The following is a 20461-nucleotide window of genomic DNA, read 5'->3' as shown; positions in this document are numbered from 1 at the left end:
GCGCTTCTTACTTTGTTCCCCCTGATTTTTCTCTTGTAAGGGAGTAGAGTCATCAATATACTCCTTGAAATGTCCCTGCTTGATGAGGTTTTCGATCGCTTGCTTGAGAGCTCGGCATTCATCGGTATGGTGCCCATTGTCTCGATGATAGCGACAATATTTTTTACTGTTCCTGGCCGATAGGGGATTTTTCATGGGCTCAGATTCTCCGAGCAGGCTGGCCTCTTCTGATTTGTCAAGAATAGCCGATACATATGCATTCAAGGGGGTATATTAGTTCCTATCGCGATTGTGACGAGGAATTGGGGCATAAGACTTTTTGGGCTCATAGCGCGGCTTCTTCCCTTTTCGCTGATCGTCAGGAGCCCATCTACGATCAACTCTCATTTTTTCTTCCCGACCAGGCGCACTGCCTGAGATGCCGCGATCGCGATGGTGGAGTGCTGCTATAGAACTTTCAATACGGAGACACTTCTCCGCGAGATTGTAAAAATGGATGAGGGAAACATCATCCTCAACCTATAGCTCTTTCCACAAGTCGGTTTGTGGGCGAACTCCTGCAATGATGAGAGTCTAAACAGCTTCTCGGGAGTGTGAGCCACTTTGTTGAGTTCTCTGTGGAATCTGTCTATATATGATTGGAGGGATTCATCCCTCTCTTGCCTTATGTTGCTGAGATAGCTCAAAGGCATTGAGAACTTTCTGTTCACCTGGAAGTGTCTCAGGAACGTCGTGCTCATTTGAGGCCACGAGCTGATCGATCCCGCTAGAAGCAACCTGAGCCACCGTTTGACATGTGAGGTTAAGGTCACTGCCAAACACCGACATTTTGCCAAATCTGAGACCTGGTGAAGCTCCATTAGGTCATTGAATTCATATAAGTGATCATGCAAATCAGAATTTCCATCGAACGCCCGCATGTTGGGCATTCTAAACCCCGATGGTAGCGGGGTGGCTAATATTGTTGGAGAGAAAGGGGACACCGATGCGACCTGCCCTTGCTCGTTTTGCTGAGCTTTTAGTTGGTCAAGAGCTCGCTGCAGCTCTTCGATTTAAGGTAGCTGTGCTACCTGGGGATTACTTTTCGCAACGTGGGTGTGACCCTCACGGTTACGGTTGAGGAATGACCCGTAAATTGGATTCCCCCTCGCCTCTGCCGGCAGTCCCGGCCAATCTTGGCACACGCTGGCTAGAGCTGTGTGATGGCGTTGCATTATTCGGGGAACTTTCACGACCTCCGCGGTGGTGCGAACCGACCCGTAGAGTGTCATAGCTTCCCACGCGACGATCAAGATCGTCCTGGCGGTAATGAGAATTGCCCTGCCCAGCACTTTTGTGGGAGTTTTCATGCGACGTGGCGTGGGATGGCTCGGGCTGCACCCTTTCACCGAGTCTCAACGCCATAGGTATTCTACTAGGGGCGCGGTCGATGTTTGCCGGGCCTTTCGAGCTTTTAGGCCCATTTGCCACTTGCTTACCCTTTCTTCGGCGCGCTGCAGTGCTCGTGGCACTAGCTATCGCCCTTTGCCGCGCTTTCGCATGACCTGCAGGCGTTTTTGGCGGTTACACAGCCTCATTCGACTTGGGCGGTACATTCTGGTCCAAATGGTCCAATCTCCGTGTGACCGTTTGGAGAGTATTATTGAACCTCTTCAGGTAGCTTAGAACGGCAGGGTCAAATTGTGAACTTGACGGGATGTTTCCCGCGGTAGTCTGCGGGGCCGAGGGTACCCTAGGGGAGGCATCCTCCTGCATTTAAGGGATCCCCTCAGTATTCTGTTTGGTTTTCTCAGGTTCAAATCGGTGAGCCATTTGCTGTTGTAGGGCCGACAGGTTAGTGATTCTTCTGATGAAGGACGAATGCCAAATCAGCCCTCCTTCTAGTGTCAAACTGTTGATGCGTGGTTTTGACACCAACGAAACGCACGTGTGAGATGCTAAGCTGGCCTAGAAAACACACGTGAAAGCAAGAGAATCGAGAGCAAATGCAGTAAGAAAGGGGTTTTAAAGTAGTTCGGATGCTAAGGAAGCAAGTCCTATGTCCACTAATGTTTGTATTAATGATAAAGGTCATGTCGCTTCAGCGGACTGACTTTACAATGATAATACAAGGTATCAAATGCTGTATATCCTAGAGAGAGAGTAGCTAATCCCTCAAATGAAAGGAGAGCTCCCAATTTATAGTAGGATAGATTAAGGTTATCATTACTGAATCTGTGAGTTGGTGGGATTATCCGTGCAAATCCTTCTTTATGTCACATTGCGCACCTTATAGGGTAATTCACGCGATTTGCTACAAGGATTGGACACGTGAACATCCTCTAACCTTTCTTCAGTCTGGCGTGCACCCACTATACCGACAAGAGTGTGCTGCTTGCATCATTACGCGACGCAGCTGCACCAGAATGTCAGCGGACTCTTCCCGAGGTCTGATCTTTTGCACTTAACTGGGTGTCACGTCAGCCCTATTTTTCCAGGCATAACATATATATTTGGAGATGTCTTCTGTAAATTCTAACATATTGAGAAAAGTAAGAAACAGGAATTACCAAATTCATACCCATATGTATTTTAATCACAATCAAATAACAAATAATGGGTCATGTAGAGAAAATATTCATTTATTTGACGATTGATATTCTTCTCTCACAACAACTTTGTTGAGATGAAATGAAACGTCAAATGACGCTTCAACCAATTATCACTTTATAGCCAAATGAAACGAAGGGGGTAAAAAGGTCATTTATGAAAAGTGAAGACTGAAGACGCAGAGACGTACTCTCACCTCGATTTAAGAGCATTATTACTTTTTGTAGTGTTGTGTGTATTTGTATGTCTCGCTCTTCACAGACAACCTCTTTTCTTATTTTTAACGTTCACTCTCTCCGTGTAATCTCAAGAAGAAGGAATTGAAGAAGAAGAAGAGAAATCCATAAAATATTCTGACAAAACACACACACAAAACATGTCTTTGGGTTATGCAGAGAAGCTCTCTTATAGAGAAGATGTGGGCGCCGTTGGAATGTCTGAGATTTTCGACCCACCCCACGTATTGCAACAGAAAGTACACTCCTTTTTATTCACTTTTAACTTTTCTTTTCTAGTTTTTGTAACTAGTTTTGCATGTTGCTTTTCTTCTCTTATTCTTGTGTTTTGTTTTGTTCTTGCTTTCTTGTTTTTTTTTTAACTTAACATTAAACACAGGTTGATTACTCAGTAGTGTTTGGGAGGTGACATGATATACGGGTTTTGTATGGAATTATTTTTGTTGGGCTGAAATGGGTTTGAATGTGATTGTTTTGTTATGGGTTTATTTGCTTTTTTTATGTTCACCTTTAAAATGGCGAGATTGCTTGTTAATTTTTTTTTTTTTTAATTTTTTTTTTTTGGTTGAGAAAGAATGTATTTCGGAGGTGTATTCTTTTTTTATGTTCATTAGAAATTTTAGGGTTTCATTGCTGTGGGTACTGTCAAAATGTTCATTTAATCTAATATTGTCGTACATTAGTTTGTCGGGCAAGTGATTCTAAGAAGGAAGATCATGGACTAGGTGCGAAAGAGAATGTGCAAACGGTTTGCTTGGGATCAAAATTATTGTAGACTATACTATATGATTCTAGATTATTTATGTTTTCATGGTGAAGGATGACACATTTATTTTGTATTATATAGCTCCTAGAATAATTTTTTTAGCTATAGATATTATAAGCAAATTTATATAGTTGCTTTTCTGCTCTTAATAAAAATGTATATGGTTGCATAAAGCCATTTGCATGGGGAATTCTTGTCCCAAGGGCTGGTCATACTTTTGCATTACACATGATTTGTATAATCTGAGTCATTTTAATTTCATTTCAATGAATTTCATAATCTTGTTATAATTCTGTGATTTCAAACCTCTTTTCTATTTAATTGCAGATTACACAGCTTGCAGCGATGATAAAGCAGGTTTGGAACTCTTTAACTTCCCTATTCTCTAGTGCTTATGGAATCTTTCTTTTTTCTTTAATTTTTTTTTTTTTTTTTTTTTTAAATTATAGGAGCTGCATGATTGATTAACAAAGTCTTTTTTGAGTTGTCTTTTCCTGTGCTTGCAGAGTAAGCATCTAGTGGCATTTACAGGTGCAGGAATATCAACTTCATGTGGTATTCCTGATTTTAGAGGTCCCAAAGGAGTTTGGACACTTCAGGTGAGAACCATTTTCATTTATCTTTTTATTCCTAAGTTTGGATAAATGGAACCGAAAAGGCCTTTCTGTATAGACACACACGTGCATCTCATATTTTGGCAGTTAATACCAATCTTATATATTGAGTTGTAGCGTGAAGGCAAAGGTGTGCCTGATGCATCACTCCCATTTCATCGTGCTATGCCAAGTATTACTCATATGGCTTTGGTTGAACTAGAGAAGGCTGGCATCTTAAAGTTTGTTATTAGCCAGGTTAGAGTTCTTCATTTTGTTATCAAGATATTATGCCATATTCCATATTTTTCCTCCTCTGGGAACTGCAATGTGAACTTACAATGCTCAGCAATTTTCTCTTTTCTTTAATTCTTTCTGCCCCATATAAACTTTCAGAATGTGGATAGCCTCCATCTTCGATCTGGAATACCAAGGGAGAAACTTGCAGAGTTGCACGGGAATTCTTTTAGAGAAATTTGCCCATCCTGTGGAGCAGAGTAATTTTACATTCTGTTTTTCTGCTAATGATGTGGCTCAATATTTTGGTTTCATTGTTCAGCAGAATCTCTCAGTCTATCTCTTTGTGGAGCTTCTATTATTGTTCAGATATTTAATCAAGTTTGCTATATGCAGGTATTTGCGGGATTTTGAGATAGAAACTATTGGCAAGAAAAGGACACCACGGCGTTGTTCTGATGTTAAATGTGGGGTGAGACTCAATGACACCGTTCTTGATTGGGAGGTAAACTAGTTTGTTGCTTTGCTTCGTTCCACTGTTTTTGAGGATAAGTACTATGATGCTTGCTTCAAAATCTGCGTTAGCTGTGATTTAGGAAATTTGTAAACTTGTATAAATGGTTTATGGTAACTTGTTGAAGTTCATGCTGACACTCCTCGTTTTATCATAGGATGCTTTGCCAACATCAGAGATGAGTCCTGCGGAGCAACACTGTCGGATGGCAGATGTTGTACTATGCTTGGGAACCAGGTGGGTTCCTTTATATGTGTTGATATCATCTTATTATCTGTAACAAAACTGTCATTTGCTGCTTTGTATTATACATTACTTGTGGAGGTGTTTGAAGTTGAGCTGCCCACTTCATTATGTGTTGAATGTTATGGTTTCAAAAGTAGATGAAGGGGTCCCATCACTTTGTGGTTTTGTACTGTTAAAAAATTCAGGTTCCTAGATGTAATTTATCTGATTTTGAACATCCTTTTTTTCTGTATTTCCCCTTTTTCTCTCTTTAGTGTCTTAGTCAGATTGCTGTGATACAGTCTGCAGATAATTCCAGCTTGCAACCTTCCTTTAAAAACACTTCGTGGTGGGGGTAAGATCATAATTGTAAACCTTCAGGTATTTTTTTCTCTCCATTTTCTTTTACTCATGCATCTGAAGCACGATTTGTGCATACAACCCATGTAGACTGAATATTTAAGTGTAGCTGATCAGGAAGTTAAGGTTGCATTAGTGGCTACACTGAACCCAAACTAAGAATTTTGAGTTTGTCTTTTGTTTTATTAAATGTGAAAGTAATGCCTATTTTGTTTATCCAGTCTTTTACCTTTTATTTGAGTTTTCATTAACTATATCATAATTTAGGGAGATGTGTCACCAGGATCATGCAGAATAATGCAATTTCTTGGCCAAATGAATGCTTCATGCAACCAATTACATGATTCTTTCGTGAATCATGCTACACTATTTGTGAAAATAGTTTAATATGGATGGAGTTCTTTGTCTACTCCACAAGAGGTATAGCATGGTGGGATGCTTTTGTATCTCAATTAGCTCGATCTTCTCTGCTCTTCTAGGTCTATATTTTCAGTGCAGGCATTTTCTCTATAAATTGTCTAGTCTTAGCTTGACTGCACCCTTTATGGAATTTATTTAATTTTGCAGCCAACCCCAAAGGACAAGAAAGCAAGTTTGGTTATCCATGGTCTCGTTGATAAGGTACTCATGTCATTTTCTGAATTGATGTGGAACAATGGTGCTTGTGTACTAAAATTTTGTATAAAATGCTTAATAAATTTCATGCAACTACAAATTATGTGATCATTGGTGCTGTTTGCCATTTATAATTATAGCAATTCCTTACCGCACTCGTTAGATGTTGTCAGTGTCAAGTTGTGATATAGAATCAAGAATAAGGATTATGTAATAACTAACAAGTGGATGGCTTTTTGTATAAAAGCATATATAGTCAGTAAGGTAGAGTTAGTCTCAGCACTTTCTGCTTAGTACTTACTCAGGGTGGCTCAAACCTGATTGTAACATAAACAGACCTGCAACGCTCCTGGTCACTAAAGCTATATGTTGAGGGGTGGAAAATCCTTTTGATTCTTGGACACTGCCTATCTTTGACATTTATACTCTTGCATTTCTTGTTTTGGATACTTGAGGGTTTCTTTTAAGTCCAAAGAGCAGTTTATGTTTATATTACAACTAATATAAGTGAATTTTTGTGAGTATTTTCTGAAAGGAAATATGTACTGTATATTTTCCTTGAGGGTGAGTTGAATTAATATGTACAGTATATGGTCCTTAAGGATGAGTTTAGGTAATCAGATATAATATGTACAGTATATGGTCCTTAAGGGTGAGTTTAGTTAATCAGATACAATATGTACAGTGTCTACACTCTACACGCTAAATCATCACTCAGCTAGACCAAGTTGACAATTTTTTTTACTACAAAGAGATTAATTTGAACGACAGGTAATTGCTGGAGTTATTCATGACCTTAATCTTTCGATTCCACCATACGTTCAAGTTGATCTTTTCCAGATTAGTCTTACTCAGTTCTCTAGACTATCAATATCAGGTATCATTTCTTGCTTTTTGCATCCTTTTCTTATCCAATTAAACATGGACCTCTGCAAAGTTTTTTTGGTGATAAGCTTACTAAGCTTAGTGTCAATTATGAATCTTAACCTTGGATTTTTCCTTTTTCCTGAGGTATCAGGATCACCAGTATCGTTATTTTGTGTAAGTGTTGGGATGTGCAAATGCACAAGATTTTATATGTACTTCAGTTTATCATATTCCCATTTGTGGCTTGAGTTACACAAACCAAAAACTTGGTGGAATAACTAATTGCTTTTTGGGTCATGGGATCAATACAGAGAACAAGTATGTAAAATGGGCTCTCAGAGTTGATAGTGTTTTTGGACCCAAAGCTCCTTTGCCATTCATCAAATCAGTTGAGGTAGGATTTATTACTAATCTTATCCAAGCGTTGATTTTACTGCTCGAATTTTTGTGCAAAGAGTATCTTTTAAAACTGTCTTTCAGTTGCTTTCAGTTACCTATCTGTTTTCCAACCATTTAACTTTTTTTCTTTTTTCTAGCTTGAATCTGAATTTAATTCTTATGTATTTTCAACATAGGTTTCTTTCTCAGACAGGCGAGATCTCAAATCAGCTGTTTTACATAAGCAACCCTTTGTGCTTAAAAGGTACTGTCGTTTTTAGTAAGTGCTGGAGGGTGGAATATAACGCCCTTTGCTTGTGGAGATGTAAACTATATTTAGCCACTTTACCAAATAAATCTAGTAGATTCACTGAACCGCTATCTTTTCTCTGGTCTTGTAACTATGAATTTACTAGTTGCTTAGTCTAATGGTTTTTACATGGGAGATTCTAATATATTTTTATCCTCCATGTTTGTCAATGCACTAGGGAAATGCTTAGAACAAGACCATTTACATTGGTCCTTAAGCTCAATTTTAGTGATGGTTGTGGTTGTCAGTGCACCAGTTTGGAGTTACCGGTCAGTTTGCAGGTAATGTGATATCTGTATGCTCGCAATTTTGGTTCATCTTTTGGGCTTAACTCTTTTTTCCCCACATGCATCAACTATCAGCTCTAAAATTAGACCTCTTAAAAAAAATTCTTCAAGAAAATTCTCAAACAAAATCATAGAGATAATTCACATGTTATAATGTACAATGCAGGAACAAGGAGATAGCATCAGCCATGATAAGGATGCTGTGGTCGAGATGTTAAGGAATTCGGCGATCCAAAATGAGTGCTTAGGGCAGGTTTCTCTTGTTGAGAGAGAGATTCTTCTATCTCCAAAAAAGGAAATTGCTGTGTGTGCTGTTGCAACAAACATAGTCTGGTATGACAGTTATTTTGAGAACTCTGCATTCTTTGAAGAAACACCAAAGAACAACGAACATTTACTGAGAATGCCAAATGACAGCCTGAGGTATAGCGAAATGCCTACAAAAAAACTGAAATGTTATTAGCTTCACAAGTATGCTATTTGATGGATATATATATTTAGGAAGATGATGTGCTAGCAGGACTGGAATGAGGGTCGACTGGATTGCATAGATGATGTTCCTTTAGATGTTGATGGTGCTTATACTATTATCTATCAATGCAAAATTTTGCATGCTTGCACCTGCTCTTCTTACCGTGAATATGGATTGATGGGGAAGTGACTGTTTTGACCCCATGTTTGTAAATGTTAGACCCTAACCAGTTTAGTGAAAGAAGTGAAAACTTTTCATTGTCTTTGCATCCATATGCTCCTGCTCTGCTCTTCATGCTTTAATTGAGATTTTCACTACTTGGTTTAAACTTATCAGTAAATGAAGTTAAAACACATTTTCTATAGATTTTACCAGTATGCCAGTTGTATCTTCAAATACAAATTGCTAATATTTAGTCGATTCCAAGTATAACATATTTAGAATGAGAGGTGGCCATGTTCAAAACTCTTGAAAAAGACAAAAAAAGACAACCGACCACCGTTTTTTCTCGTCCTTTTAACATTGGTTGATAAGGAACATTACATGCATCATGTGTTGATTAAGTTTATTTGAATGAACTATTAAAAGTATTACCAAATGTTCTCATGTTCAACATGTTAAAATTGATATTTAAAATTCATAAGACAATTATACAAGCGTTGATCTCTATGTAAGGTCTCAAATCTCATGCCCCCTTTGGATTTGGTTGTAAAGACAAGACATTAGATAATATTATTTTTTAAATAAATAAAAACTAAATCATCAATGAAATTAATTTTTTTTTTATAAAAAACTGTATAACAAAATCATAAAACTATCTTTGATAAACACATCGGATATGATATAACAATACTACAGTATAAACTACTTTTACAAAGTACTTTTCAAAGATATATATATATAGCTGAATAAACTCATATTGACACTACTCAAAGATATTATCATAAATATAGAAACTGAATAAATAAATAAACAAATAAAAATAGTAAGCCACGCACCATGCACCGAGAAACTGAATGGTGGTGGTTGAAGCTCGTGGAATTCAATTTCTGGTTGTTGTCGTTAACAGGACAAATAATGAAACATCAAAAAAATCAGATCGAACTTCAAAGAGTGTTTTAAACAACTTCTATTAGATACGAAGACACGCAACCATCTTGCTGTCCACGTTCTTTTTGTTGTCCCACAACTTCTATTAGATACGAAGACACGCAACCATCTTGCTGTCCACGTTCTTTTTGTTGTCCCGGTAGTTTTATTTTCACCTTTCAAGATTTGATTTTGACCTTCTTCTTCCCCTGTCCACGCTCTTTTTGTTGTCCCAGTAGTTTTATTTTCACCTTTCAAGATTTGATTTTGACCTTCTTCTTCCCCTGTCTTAGACTTAGAGTCCAATAAATAAACATTACATCCCACTCTAATTTATTTCAGCTTCTAGATTCATTTCAACAATTGATACTGACTTCTGTTCTTCTCTTGTGAGTTTCTTCATCTGGGTTCTCTTTAGTTTCACACAATATTGATTGTAGCTTCAGAAACTGCTGCTTTGACTAGCTTATTAGTGTAGTTCATTCATGACTCATGTTTATACTTATTGTATTTGATTATGTTGATTTGGTATGTGATATTTCTGGGTTTGTGGAGATGCTGAATCTTTTATTCAAGTTGGTTCATTGGCTGTTTATGTGTGAATCTAATTCTCATCATAGTGCTCATTTTCTTACCTCTTTTGTTTTATTACCTTGCTTTCAGACTGTCCATTAAAATCCTTCAATTGTTTTGACCCAGTTATATAAATATGAGATATTCTTGATTCTTGCCAAATATGTAGTCTTTTTTTCTAGTTATAGTATTTTGCTTTAATATCTTATATTTGATTTTAGATTTTGATCCCCTGTTTTTTAATTCTTTTGGTTTGCCAGAATTTAAGCGAAGTTTGGAATGTTTATTTCTCAGTATTATTATTTCTCTCTGTATCAATCATCAATCTAATATTCATATCAATTTTCAACGCTTAGGTGCCTGTTGCTTGAATGGCGGCAATACTGGCTTTACAAGGTGGTTGTTGCCGCAATAATGATTTGATTAATCAGAGATCAATGGATAACCTCAGTTTCTCAAACTCCGTATCAAAGTTTGAGAGGCAAACATGTAATCCAACTACGACCAGTAAATATTTCCAGTTTCAAGTGGAGATGCAACAAACTGAATTGCCCTCTAGATTAGGAACCAATGGACGACCTGTTAAAATGGTACCTACTAGTGAGGTAATGAAAAAGAAAACTCCATCCGATGGCAAAGCAGAGAGAGTGAATGGTACAAAGCAAGTAATTAATGGAGCAAGTCTAGTTAAGAGAAAGTCTACTTCAGCCCTGGTTAGGACTCCAAAAAGGAGGGACTCGGATGAACTTCCACCAGTAGAGGGGCTGAAGGTTCTGCCTTCAGATGAAAGTTTCAGTTGGGCTAATGAGAATTACAACTCTTGGCAAAGGACAGTTGATGTTTGGTCGTTTGTTACTGCATTTCGTCTCCGCATTCTGTTTGACAACGCCAAATGGGCATATTTTGGAGGCTACACAGAAGATAAGCAGGTGAGTTTTGGCTGGCAATTTAGGATGTTATGTACTGCCATATTGGCTTCTAACTGTACTCGACTGCTAAAACTGCTTGTTTCATAGTTAGCTAAGTTTCTCTTTATTTCTTGGTTTACTGGACTTGGGTCTTTTGTCTTGCTTTGGTGTTTATGAACTCTCTTTCATTCAGAAAAACAGAAGACAAAGAACTGCCTCTTGGCTACGGGAACGTGTACTGCAACTTGGTCCAACTTTTATTAAACTTGGGCAGTTATCTTCTACAAGGTCTGATCTTTTCCCACGCGAGTTTGTTGATGAGCTTGCCAAGTTACAGGTACTTCTTAGTTCCTATTTGTAAAAAGATTTTCTTCTCACTTGATTTGACTTTTAGGAGCAGAGATCCTATAATCTGTGTAATTTCATTTCATTTTATACTGAAAAATAACATTCTTTTTATATGAATTTAATGTTTTCACTTAATGTTCTTCAGGATAGGGTCCCTGCCTTCTCACCTGAGAAAGCAAGACACTTCATTGAGGATGAACTGGGTGCTCCCATCGAACAGTTGTATAAAAAGTTTGAGGACCAACCGATTGCTGCAGCTAGTCTTGGTCAGGTGTTTGATTCTTGTTAGTTTCTATAGTTTCTCAGTTTGTGTTTTTTGATCATGTTATTAGAGTTTGTCCATGCTCAGCGGTCATGGAGACTATCTTCAGTGTGATATGACTTTACACACATGCTGGGCTTTGCCACCTAAAACTTAAGTCTCTGAGTTGTTTTCTCTATTAATCATGCAATATTCTGTTTCTAGTGGCATTTAAAAGAATATCCATATGCAACTGCAGAAAGTATACTTATGAACTTCCATGAATTAAATTCCTTAGGCTAACTTTCTTCACATTTGATTCAGTTTTCACCTGTGATCATTCGCCTTTGCTCATTTGATTTGAAAGGATCCTGTCTATAGGTACATCGAGCTATCCTGCATAATGGAGAGAAAGTAGTTGTAAAAGTTCAAAGACCTGGTCTCAAGAAGCTTTTTGACATTGATTTACGTAAGCAACAGACTCTTTCAGCCAATTTTTCCTTCCCCTGCTGTTGGGTTTATCAGTATATTTAATTTTTTGAATTAAAATGAGGCAGCACAAAAGTTAGCTGTGTGTATTCATGTATTTCTACCTATGCAGTCATATAGATGTTGTTTTACTGATTGTTTTATTCTATCTTCTCGAAATTATAGATCATGCTGGGTTCAGTGTTTTCGTATTGCTACATGGATCTTTTGAGTTTGTTTATTGTTCTCCAGAGGTTTCATTGTTGCCTTATTTCCTGCATCTCCCATACAGGAAATCTAAAGCTAATTGCAGAATACTTCCAGAGAAGTGAAACATTTGGTGGCCCAACACGAGACTGGCTTGGCATATATGAAGAATGTGCCACGTAAGTACTAATCATCTGTCAGTTGCTCAGTTGATATTTTACCACGAGATTAATTATGAAACACTAGTTTCCAATTAAGCATATGAACAGTAACATGTCTCCATGTCATGTTAATTTGTGTTCTACGCCTGTCCATGTGAAAAAATAACTTTCACAACAGCATCTACAATATCTTAATTTTTTAAAAACAACATTTATCTGTGTTTTGGTGGAGCTATGTATATTTGTATGACATGTTTATGCAGAAGGTCCTCATTAAAAATGATTTTAATAAAGCATGGATTTCTTCGGTGTTTTGTACACTAATTGCGAGGTTTCAAGCTTATATTTGTTCACCCTTTCATTGATTTTAGGATTTTGTATCAAGAAATTGATTACATAAATGAAGGCAAAAATGCTGATAGATTCCGCCGAGATTTTCGGAATGTCAAGTGGGTCCGAGTACCAGTATGTTTTACTCTCCAAGACTGCAACTCAACTGATGCATTATTCAATTAGTTTTTCAATTAATTTTTTTTTCTCATATTCTCATCATCTATAGTTTTGGAATTTTTAACAAATATAAATCTAGTCTTTGAAGCTTAGACCCTCTCAGGGATTCCTGACTATAACTCTTTTCCTCTGTAGCTGGTGTTTTGGGATTATACTGCCACAAAGGTGTTGACCTTGGAGTACGTACCAGGTTTTACTCTAAACCAATGCTTTGTTTTGGTTCAGAATGTTATCAAGGGTGTATTATAAAGTTGCACAATCTACGTTTTTGGAGACAGAGTAGATTTTATGCTGATAAGGATTGATATGAGAGTGTTACTTATGTATCAGGCATTAAGATAAATGAATTGGATGCACTAGATTTACGGGGTTTTACTCGTTCTCAAATTGCTTCACGGGCAATTGAAGCATACTTGATTCAGGTAATTAATATTAACTATCTAAACCGATTTATGTAACTACTTCTTCCTAACCTGAACAAGATGACAAATATATGAAGCCCCTTGAGGACCTCGTTCATTATTATGCCATGAGATTATAGATAGCTTTCTTTCTCACAATTTAGTCATTTATAGAATTTTGCCAAAAATGCAGATACTCAAAACCGGTTTCTTTCACGCTGATCCTCATCCTGGAAATCTTGCCGTCGATGTGGATGAAGCACTCATCTATTATGATTTTGGCATGATGGGAGAGATTAAATCTTTTACTCGCGAGAGACTGCTTGAACTTTTTTATGCAGTTTACGAGAAAGATGCAAAAAAGGTCTACTTTCCATCTGTTTTCTTTTATAGTTGACCCGTTAGAATGAAACTCTGAAAGGAAGTAAACCATATACTTGTTATCTTTATTTATTTCATTAAATCGACTTTTATATAAGCATGTAATGGCTGTACTTTCCAACTTATCCTCATTGTTGTCAACTGCATTGGCCTTATCCTTAGAACTATTTCTGTATACTTTGGTCTAATTTTCTTTATACAAAAGAAGTTGAGAGAAGTTGGTCCCAAGTATCGAAGCTCAAATAAATCAAATTTTGCTCACTTCACTGGCCCCAACTGAGCAACTGTTTTTCAGGTTATTCGGAGCCTGATAGATCTTGAAGCACTTCAGCCCACAGGAGATTTGTCATCGGTAAGTCACCATGCTGTACCTTTAAAGTATCAACATTTCAAAAGAAAATTGTTTACTATTGAATAATGCTTGTTTATTCTTTCCCTAGGTGAGGAGATCTGTGCAATTTTTCTTGGACAATTTATTGAGCCAGTCACCAGATCAGCAGCAGACTTTGGCTGCAATTGGGGAGGTAATGTAAACATGTAGACTAAGAAATCATGGGCACTGGTGATGAATCAGCTAATACCGGTGAGTGATTTATATAAATAGACTAAGTTTTTCTATCTCTTGCATCTTCTTTAGGATTTATTTGCAGTAGCTCAAGATCAACCATTTCGGTTCCCATCCACCTTTACTTTTGTTATAAGGGCATTCTCAACACTTGAAGGTCCTCTCTCGCTCTCTCTCACCTCTTTCTCATCATAAAAATCATCACTTCAAATCAAAGTTACAGAATATATCGCATTTATCCTACATAAGATTTGGCTATGATATTCTCTTGCAGGTATCGGCTACATCCTTGACCCAGATTTTTCCTTTGTGAAGGTTGCAGCACCTTATGCACAGGTTATATCCATTTTCCTCAGCATTTCTGATTCACTCTCCATAGCAGCTTTTCAATATGTTTTTCACATCTGCCAATCATTTTGTTATTTAAGAGTATAGAATTAATAGTTCCTACTGCCAACAGGATCTATTGGATATAAGACAACAGCGACGCAGTGGGACACAACTGGTGGAGGAAATAAGGAAACAAGCTGATGATGTATTGCACTTTGCCTCTGTTTCTCCCATTTCTTCGGTTTCTTGTACTCGCCATCAAATAGAAAACCTTAAACCCAAAAACAAAACAAAAAAATAGTTTTTTTTTTTTTTCTTGGCATTTATAAAAAAAAGTATTAAGGTTAAATTTCCATCATTGTTAGAATTAAGATCTCCTGTCCATATTTCCAGGCAAGATCTTCTACCATATCCATGCCCTCAAGAGTTCAAAGAATTGAAGAGTTTGTGAAACAACTTGAAGTTGGAGATTTAAAATTACGAGTCCGGGTGCTCGAGGTAATCATTTATTGTATTTGTCTCTAAATAATATAGGTGTAATATGCTTTCAGTTTTTCTTTTATTGCAGTTTGACAATATATTTTGATTTGAAATCATAAAATCTTTATTAACCAGTCTGAAAGAGCCGCTCGGAAATCATCAATTCTGCAAATGGCTACCATTTATACAGTATTTGGAGGTACCCTGCTAAATCTTGGGGTCACCTTAAGTGGTCAAGGCAGTCAACTTTTTGCAAATGGATCATTCATTGGTGCAGGTGACCTTTTCTTTATACATTCAAGATGAGACTGCAATTTTCTCCATAAAAATAACTCATTAATGATCTATATACACTGACACTCTTGACTTGCCAAATTGCAGGAGTTTTCTTTACATTGTTTCTGAGGTCGATGCAAAGGGTGAAGAAACTGGATAAATTTGAGAAAATGATATAAATCTATCCCTGGAACATTCCACATTTCTTTCACGTGTATAACAATTATTAAATTACTGCTCTTTCTTTCATTTTATTTTATTTTATTTTTTTTGGTCCTTTAACAATATAAGCTTCATGCTAAAGAAAAAAATTGCATGAAGGCTCTGTTCTTCACATTCTTATTTTGCAACAAGTAAAAGAAAGCAATGGCTCCCTGATGGGATATTGATAGCTGTACACATTGTACAATTGAAAAACATTCTGTTTTAATACAGAGAAACATAGAATGGTCTACTTGATTAGCCCCACTATTACAATCTAGTCAAGGAAATGCTTATTTCTGCTTCACCTCATAGATCTACACAGGCCACAATATTATCGATACCAAAATTCACCTTACCACAATTAACAAAATTCCCCAATAGATAAAGGAAGATATATATTGATGACGAATTTATCATCTCTGCTTGCCTTATTTAACAAAATTCAACAAAATGAATTGCTATACCAATGCAATTATCATCTTCCAGGAGTTTGTAAAGAGTAACATGTCAGCTGTCAGGGTTGCAAGAAAACGAACCCTCAAGTGTCAAAACCCTCTTCAAAACTTATTCCAAGTTCCATGACAGGCATGAAACTCAAGGGATGGACCAAATAATGCAAGATAAAATTATCCAAGGAGCTCTCTCAGTATGGTAACGTTATGGCCATAAGCTGTTTAAATTCAAAACCTCAATCAAATTATCACTAGGAAGAATCACCTCCTTCCAGTGCCTTGGTGCATAAGCAAAATCACTGAATCAAAACCTATAAATTGTACACAAGTTTCTAGTTACAAAATTACTCAAGTATAAATAATCAATAACTTATTCCATATGTGGAATTTGTAATTAATGAAAAGAAGACAAGTTTTTGTTACCTCCACAAGGAATTCGATGAAGAAAATGGTAAGCATCTGACGGGAAGCAAGCACTGGGAACAATCATGCAGTGCATGGTAATCCCTATCTGGACTGGCCCTGATTCCGCTGCTTGTCCAAAGAAATGTGGATCACAGATGCAGCACGAGTAAACTAGTGCAAAAGAGGGGTTGGCCAGATTTGTAACTTCCTAAGCCATTTGCTTAATAAGATGGTTTAAATCCTCAAGATCTCTATAACTGGTGTTTCCATCAATTAAGTCCGCTAACTTAACGGAGTTTGATACCCATCCAAACAATGACATACGCTTGAAAACCTCTGCAGTTTTGTCCATTTTTCCTTCTCTCTGAAATTGGCGAGCAATAGACCGACATGAAGCAAAATCAAGCCTATGTCCACTTTCTCCCATTTCATCAAGTAACCTAAAAGCTTTAGAAAATTCCTCCTTTTCACACAGGGTGGTTATGAGAGCTTTGTATGCCCGCAAAGATATTGGCATACCCTTCTCCAGAATCAAATCCCTCAACTGCAAGGCTTTCATCAGATTACCTTCTTTACAGTAAGCATCAATCATTACATAATAGGTGATTTTATCAGGCTCAATTCCCTTCCCTACCATCTCTTCAAACAGAGCAAAAACCTCAGATCCATGCCCCATTCTATTGTAACCACTTAACAGTGATGTGTAAGTAATGGTTGTTGGCATCACATTCTTTTCCTGCATCTCCAGGAAGAGTTGTCTAGCTTTCTCCATATTTTGAACCTTGCAGTGCTGATCAATAAGAGTAGTATAGGTGACATGATTAGGCATTACTTGCCTTTCCAACATTGCTTCCAACAATTCGTGGGCTTCCTTGAGTTTCTTTCCCTTACACAAGCCCCCTATTAAAGTGTTGAAAGAAAGAGTGGAGGCCAAGCCCTTCTCCAACATATCCTGAAACAGTTCCCATGCTCTCTCTAGGTTTTCTACTTTACAGCATCCATCAAGAAGGGCAATGTAGACAAAACTATCTGGTGGGACACCCCTTTTCAGCATCTCATCCAATAACCAGAATGCCTCAGTTACATTCCCAGTTTTGCAAAAACCATCTATCATCGTAGCATACGTTACACTGTTGGGGTTCAAACCTTTTTCTGAGATGCTATGAAACAAGTTCTTACCTTTCTCAACATCACCTGCCTTGCATAATCCACAGAGCAATACATTATAAGTAACTATGTTTGGGTCAATGCCTTTCATGCACATCGCATCTTGAAGTTGAAAGGCCCTACCTATATCCCCTTGTTTGCAAAAACCAGTGATGAGGGAATTGAAAGTGTAAACATCAGGAACCAACCCCTTCTCTAAAAGTTCTGATAATATTACCAAAGCTTCTGGCGCTTTTCCATTCATTGATAGGCAATTGATGAGCACACTATACATTTGAACATCTGGAAGAATCCCTCGTGCAAGCATGCATCTAAATGTTGAGAATGCTTCCGTTATGTTCCCCTCTTTGCAGTGCCCATCAATAATGGCTGTGTAAATTACATCATTAGGCTCTAGGTCACAACCTAGCATCTCATTGAAATACCTATCCGCTACCTGCATCTCCCCTACTTTACTATAGCCATGGATAAAAGCTCCATATGTATAAGTATTTGGCTTTAATCCTTTCCCTAACATTTCAACCAAATAGGTCCTTGCTTCTTCCATCCTTTTGGCTCTGCAGAGACCATGTATAATAGAATTGTAACAAAACACATCGGGAGAAATTCCTTCCATCATCATCCACTCCAAGAACCTTCTTGCTTCTTCAATTCTATTTGTCTTGGCATAAGCTGAAATAATATTTGTGTAGATGACAGAATTTGGCTTCAAACCCCTCATAATCATTTTTCCCAAAACAGAATTAGCCTGTTGAAAGTTTCCACAATGGCATAGCCCATTGATTATCACAGCGTAAGTAAACACAGTGGGAGCCAAGTTCTTCTTCTTCATCTCATCAAATAAATCAAGAGCACTAACTATATCCCGTCCTCTGCAATACCCTTCTATTAACGAAGTATAAGTTCTTGAACTAGGTACAAAACCCATTCTACTTATCTCAGACATCACTTCTCTAGCCTTATCCATGTTACCACTCTTAGAAACCCCATTAAGTAGCATGTTATATATGACCAAGTCTATCTGATTACCAGAAGCAACCATCTCATCCTTCAGCTTAAAAGCCTCTTCTACATCACCTTGTTTCACCAACCCATCAACCAAAGCATTGTAAACAAGCACATCAGCCTTCAAACCCTTCCTGGTCATCTCCGATAAAACCAACTTCGCATCACCCAATCTTTTTTCCACGCAAAACCCATTAATAAGATGAGTATAAGTATAACTATCAGGAACCAACCCCATCTCAAGCATACAATTTTTCATCTCAACCGCTTCATCAACTTGCCCCATTCTACACAACCCACCAATGAAGACATTATAAGTGACAACATTCGGACTACAACCCTTCTCTCCCATCTCCAAAAACACCCGTTTGGCTTCCTCAACATTTTTCGCCTTAAAATGTGCATTGATCACTGTGGTATAAGTATACACATCAAAACCCACCTTCAATTCATTCATTTTCTCACAAACCTTCCAAAATAACTCCAATTTGTTCCCTTTCAACAACTCCCTCAACAACACATTACAACAAAGCACACTAGGCCTAAACTCGGTACTTTTATCGCAACTAAACACATCAACAGCCTCATTTAACAACCCTACATTCCTAAACCTATCAACGAAAATATTAAACACAACACCATTACACGCAAACCCACTACACTCTCTGTAACACCCATCAATAGCATTCAAAATATCACGGGTTGAGTTGTTATTACTACTAAAATTACTTGCTATTCTTTCAATAACATTACTAGCAGGTCCGTACAGTTTTGAATTGCACAACGAAACAACAATAAAACACAATAAATCTAACTCATTTTGCGGGGTATCCATATGGCGTTCGGACCAATGGAAGAAGTTGAGGAGGCGTATCGGGTCGTGGGTGGCGCCGGATTGGAGAATAACAGATCGGACCACATCCTGGTTCAACTTGTTGGGCATGTCTGATGTGTTAAGGAGGAGTTGCCAGTTGTTCTGATTAAGGATGTTGGTGATCTCTCGTACCGTGTCTTGTTGGGTGATCTGTTGCACCGATTTGGTTGAGACGTATCGGGTTCTAGTCCTGTGCACGTGAGAGGTCACACGTGTGAGCCTCCACATGTTTCAGAATGAATCTGAAGAAGATGAAGATGAGAAAATTTAACTGTCCGCCATCCAAATTTCCATTTAACAAAATGGTGATGAAAATCTTTTTGATTTATTTTTGGGTTAAAAAATATGACATCGTACACTTAAGTGTAATTAATGCAGCAAAAAGGATTAGGGTGAAAAGGTTTGAACATTTATAGGTTAGAGTATAATAAAGAGAAGCTGATTTAAAATTTGAAAGGCAAAACACATTTCTCTCGGCTTCTCTTTCTCATAACAGGATTCAAACACCTTTCTCTCTCTCGTTTTTTCTTCTAATTTTCTGCAATTTCTCAATTTCTTTGCTCTTTACATTTTTGTCATTCCTTGCCATTCCCGATTAAGTTATAATGGCTGAGATCCTTAAAGAAACAGAAAAAAACTCATCTACTCCCCAAATTGTAGGCACCACTGGGTCTACCAAAAATGGAGAAAAAGAAGTTGTGGTTGAGTAACTTCCGATGACTGAAGTTGCTCCACCAGGAGAGAAGACGGCGTCGACGGAAGACATTCTATTGGCGGAACAAGGGAGGGCAAGAGTTGAAATTGAAACTGAAGAGGAGGATGCCGACGCAAATTCTAAGCGTCGGACATACCAAGAGTAAAAGCAAAGGATCGCTTAAGCGATCTGGTATATGACAGAAGATCGCTTAAGCGATCTGGTATAAGCAATTTTAGATCGCTTAAGCGATCGTGCATCTGGGCAGAAGTT

At 37.6% G+C, this 20461-nt stretch overlaps 3 protein-coding genes across 6 annotated transcripts; 2 read left to right on the top strand and 1 right to left on the bottom strand.

Moving 5' to 3' along the window:
- The first annotated feature begins 2853 nt into the window (after positions 1-2853).
- LOC116132983 (NAD-dependent protein deacetylase SRT1-like) lies at positions 2854-8688 on the top strand. 3 transcript variants are annotated; one of them, XM_031418663.1, is made up of 15 exons: positions 2854-3064; positions 3919-3948; positions 4098-4190; positions 4323-4442; positions 4581-4681; positions 4818-4926; positions 5093-5172; positions 5463-5541; positions 6088-6141; positions 6907-7012; positions 7314-7396; positions 7578-7645; positions 7869-7971; positions 8144-8400; positions 8483-8688. In XM_031418663.1, the coding sequence occupies exons 1-15, from the start codon at positions 2966-2968 to the stop codon at positions 8484-8486; spliced, it is 1386 nt and encodes a 461-aa protein (XP_031274523.1). In that variant the 5' UTR covers positions 2854-2965; the 3' UTR covers positions 8487-8688. The 3 variants fall into 3 exon arrangements, with proteins under 3 accessions (XP_031274523.1, XP_031274522.1, XP_031274521.1); XM_031418662.1 differs by having other exon boundaries at positions 8479-8688; XM_031418661.1 differs by having other exon boundaries at positions 8144-8688.
- Positions 8689-9753: 1065 nt separating this feature from the next.
- Positions 9754-15858, top strand: LOC116132982 (protein ACTIVITY OF BC1 COMPLEX KINASE 7, chloroplastic). Of its 2 annotated transcripts, XM_031418659.1 has the most exons (18): positions 9754-9927; positions 10468-11040; positions 11213-11356; positions 11513-11638; positions 11990-12077; positions 12369-12462; positions 12816-12909; positions 13090-13144; positions 13285-13376; positions 13549-13719; positions 14032-14088; positions 14177-14260; positions 14374-14458; positions 14576-14637; positions 14762-14836; positions 15025-15129; positions 15247-15388; positions 15493-15858. In XM_031418659.1, the coding sequence occupies exons 2-18, from the start codon at positions 10483-10485 to the stop codon at positions 15564-15566; spliced, it is 2106 nt and encodes a 701-aa protein (XP_031274519.1). In that variant the 5' UTR covers positions 9754-9927; positions 10468-10482; the 3' UTR covers positions 15567-15858. The 2 variants fall into 2 exon arrangements, with proteins under 2 accessions (XP_031274519.1, XP_031274520.1); XM_031418660.1 differs by lacking the exon at positions 9754-9927 and having other exon boundaries at positions 10753-11040; positions 11513-11633.
- Positions 15652-19759, bottom strand: LOC116132981 (pentatricopeptide repeat-containing protein At5g61990, mitochondrial-like). Its single transcript, XM_031418657.1, has 2 exons — positions 16467-19759; positions 15652-16354 (listed from the first exon to the last, which is right to left on the bottom strand). The coding sequence occupies exon 1, from the start codon at positions 19720-19722 to the stop codon at positions 16657-16659; it is 3066 nt and encodes a 1021-aa protein (XP_031274517.1). The 5' UTR covers positions 19723-19759; the 3' UTR covers positions 15652-16354; positions 16467-16656.
- Positions 19760-20461: the final 702 nt, after the last annotated feature.

This window comes from Pistacia vera, unplaced genomic scaffold (genome assembly GCF_008641045.1).
Source record: "Pistacia vera cultivar Batoury unplaced genomic scaffold, PisVer_v2 Contig264, whole genome shotgun sequence".
Taxonomy (NCBI): domain Eukaryota; kingdom Viridiplantae; phylum Streptophyta; class Magnoliopsida; order Sapindales; family Anacardiaceae; genus Pistacia; species Pistacia vera.
This window is presented reverse-complemented; position numbering and strand designations above follow the sequence as displayed.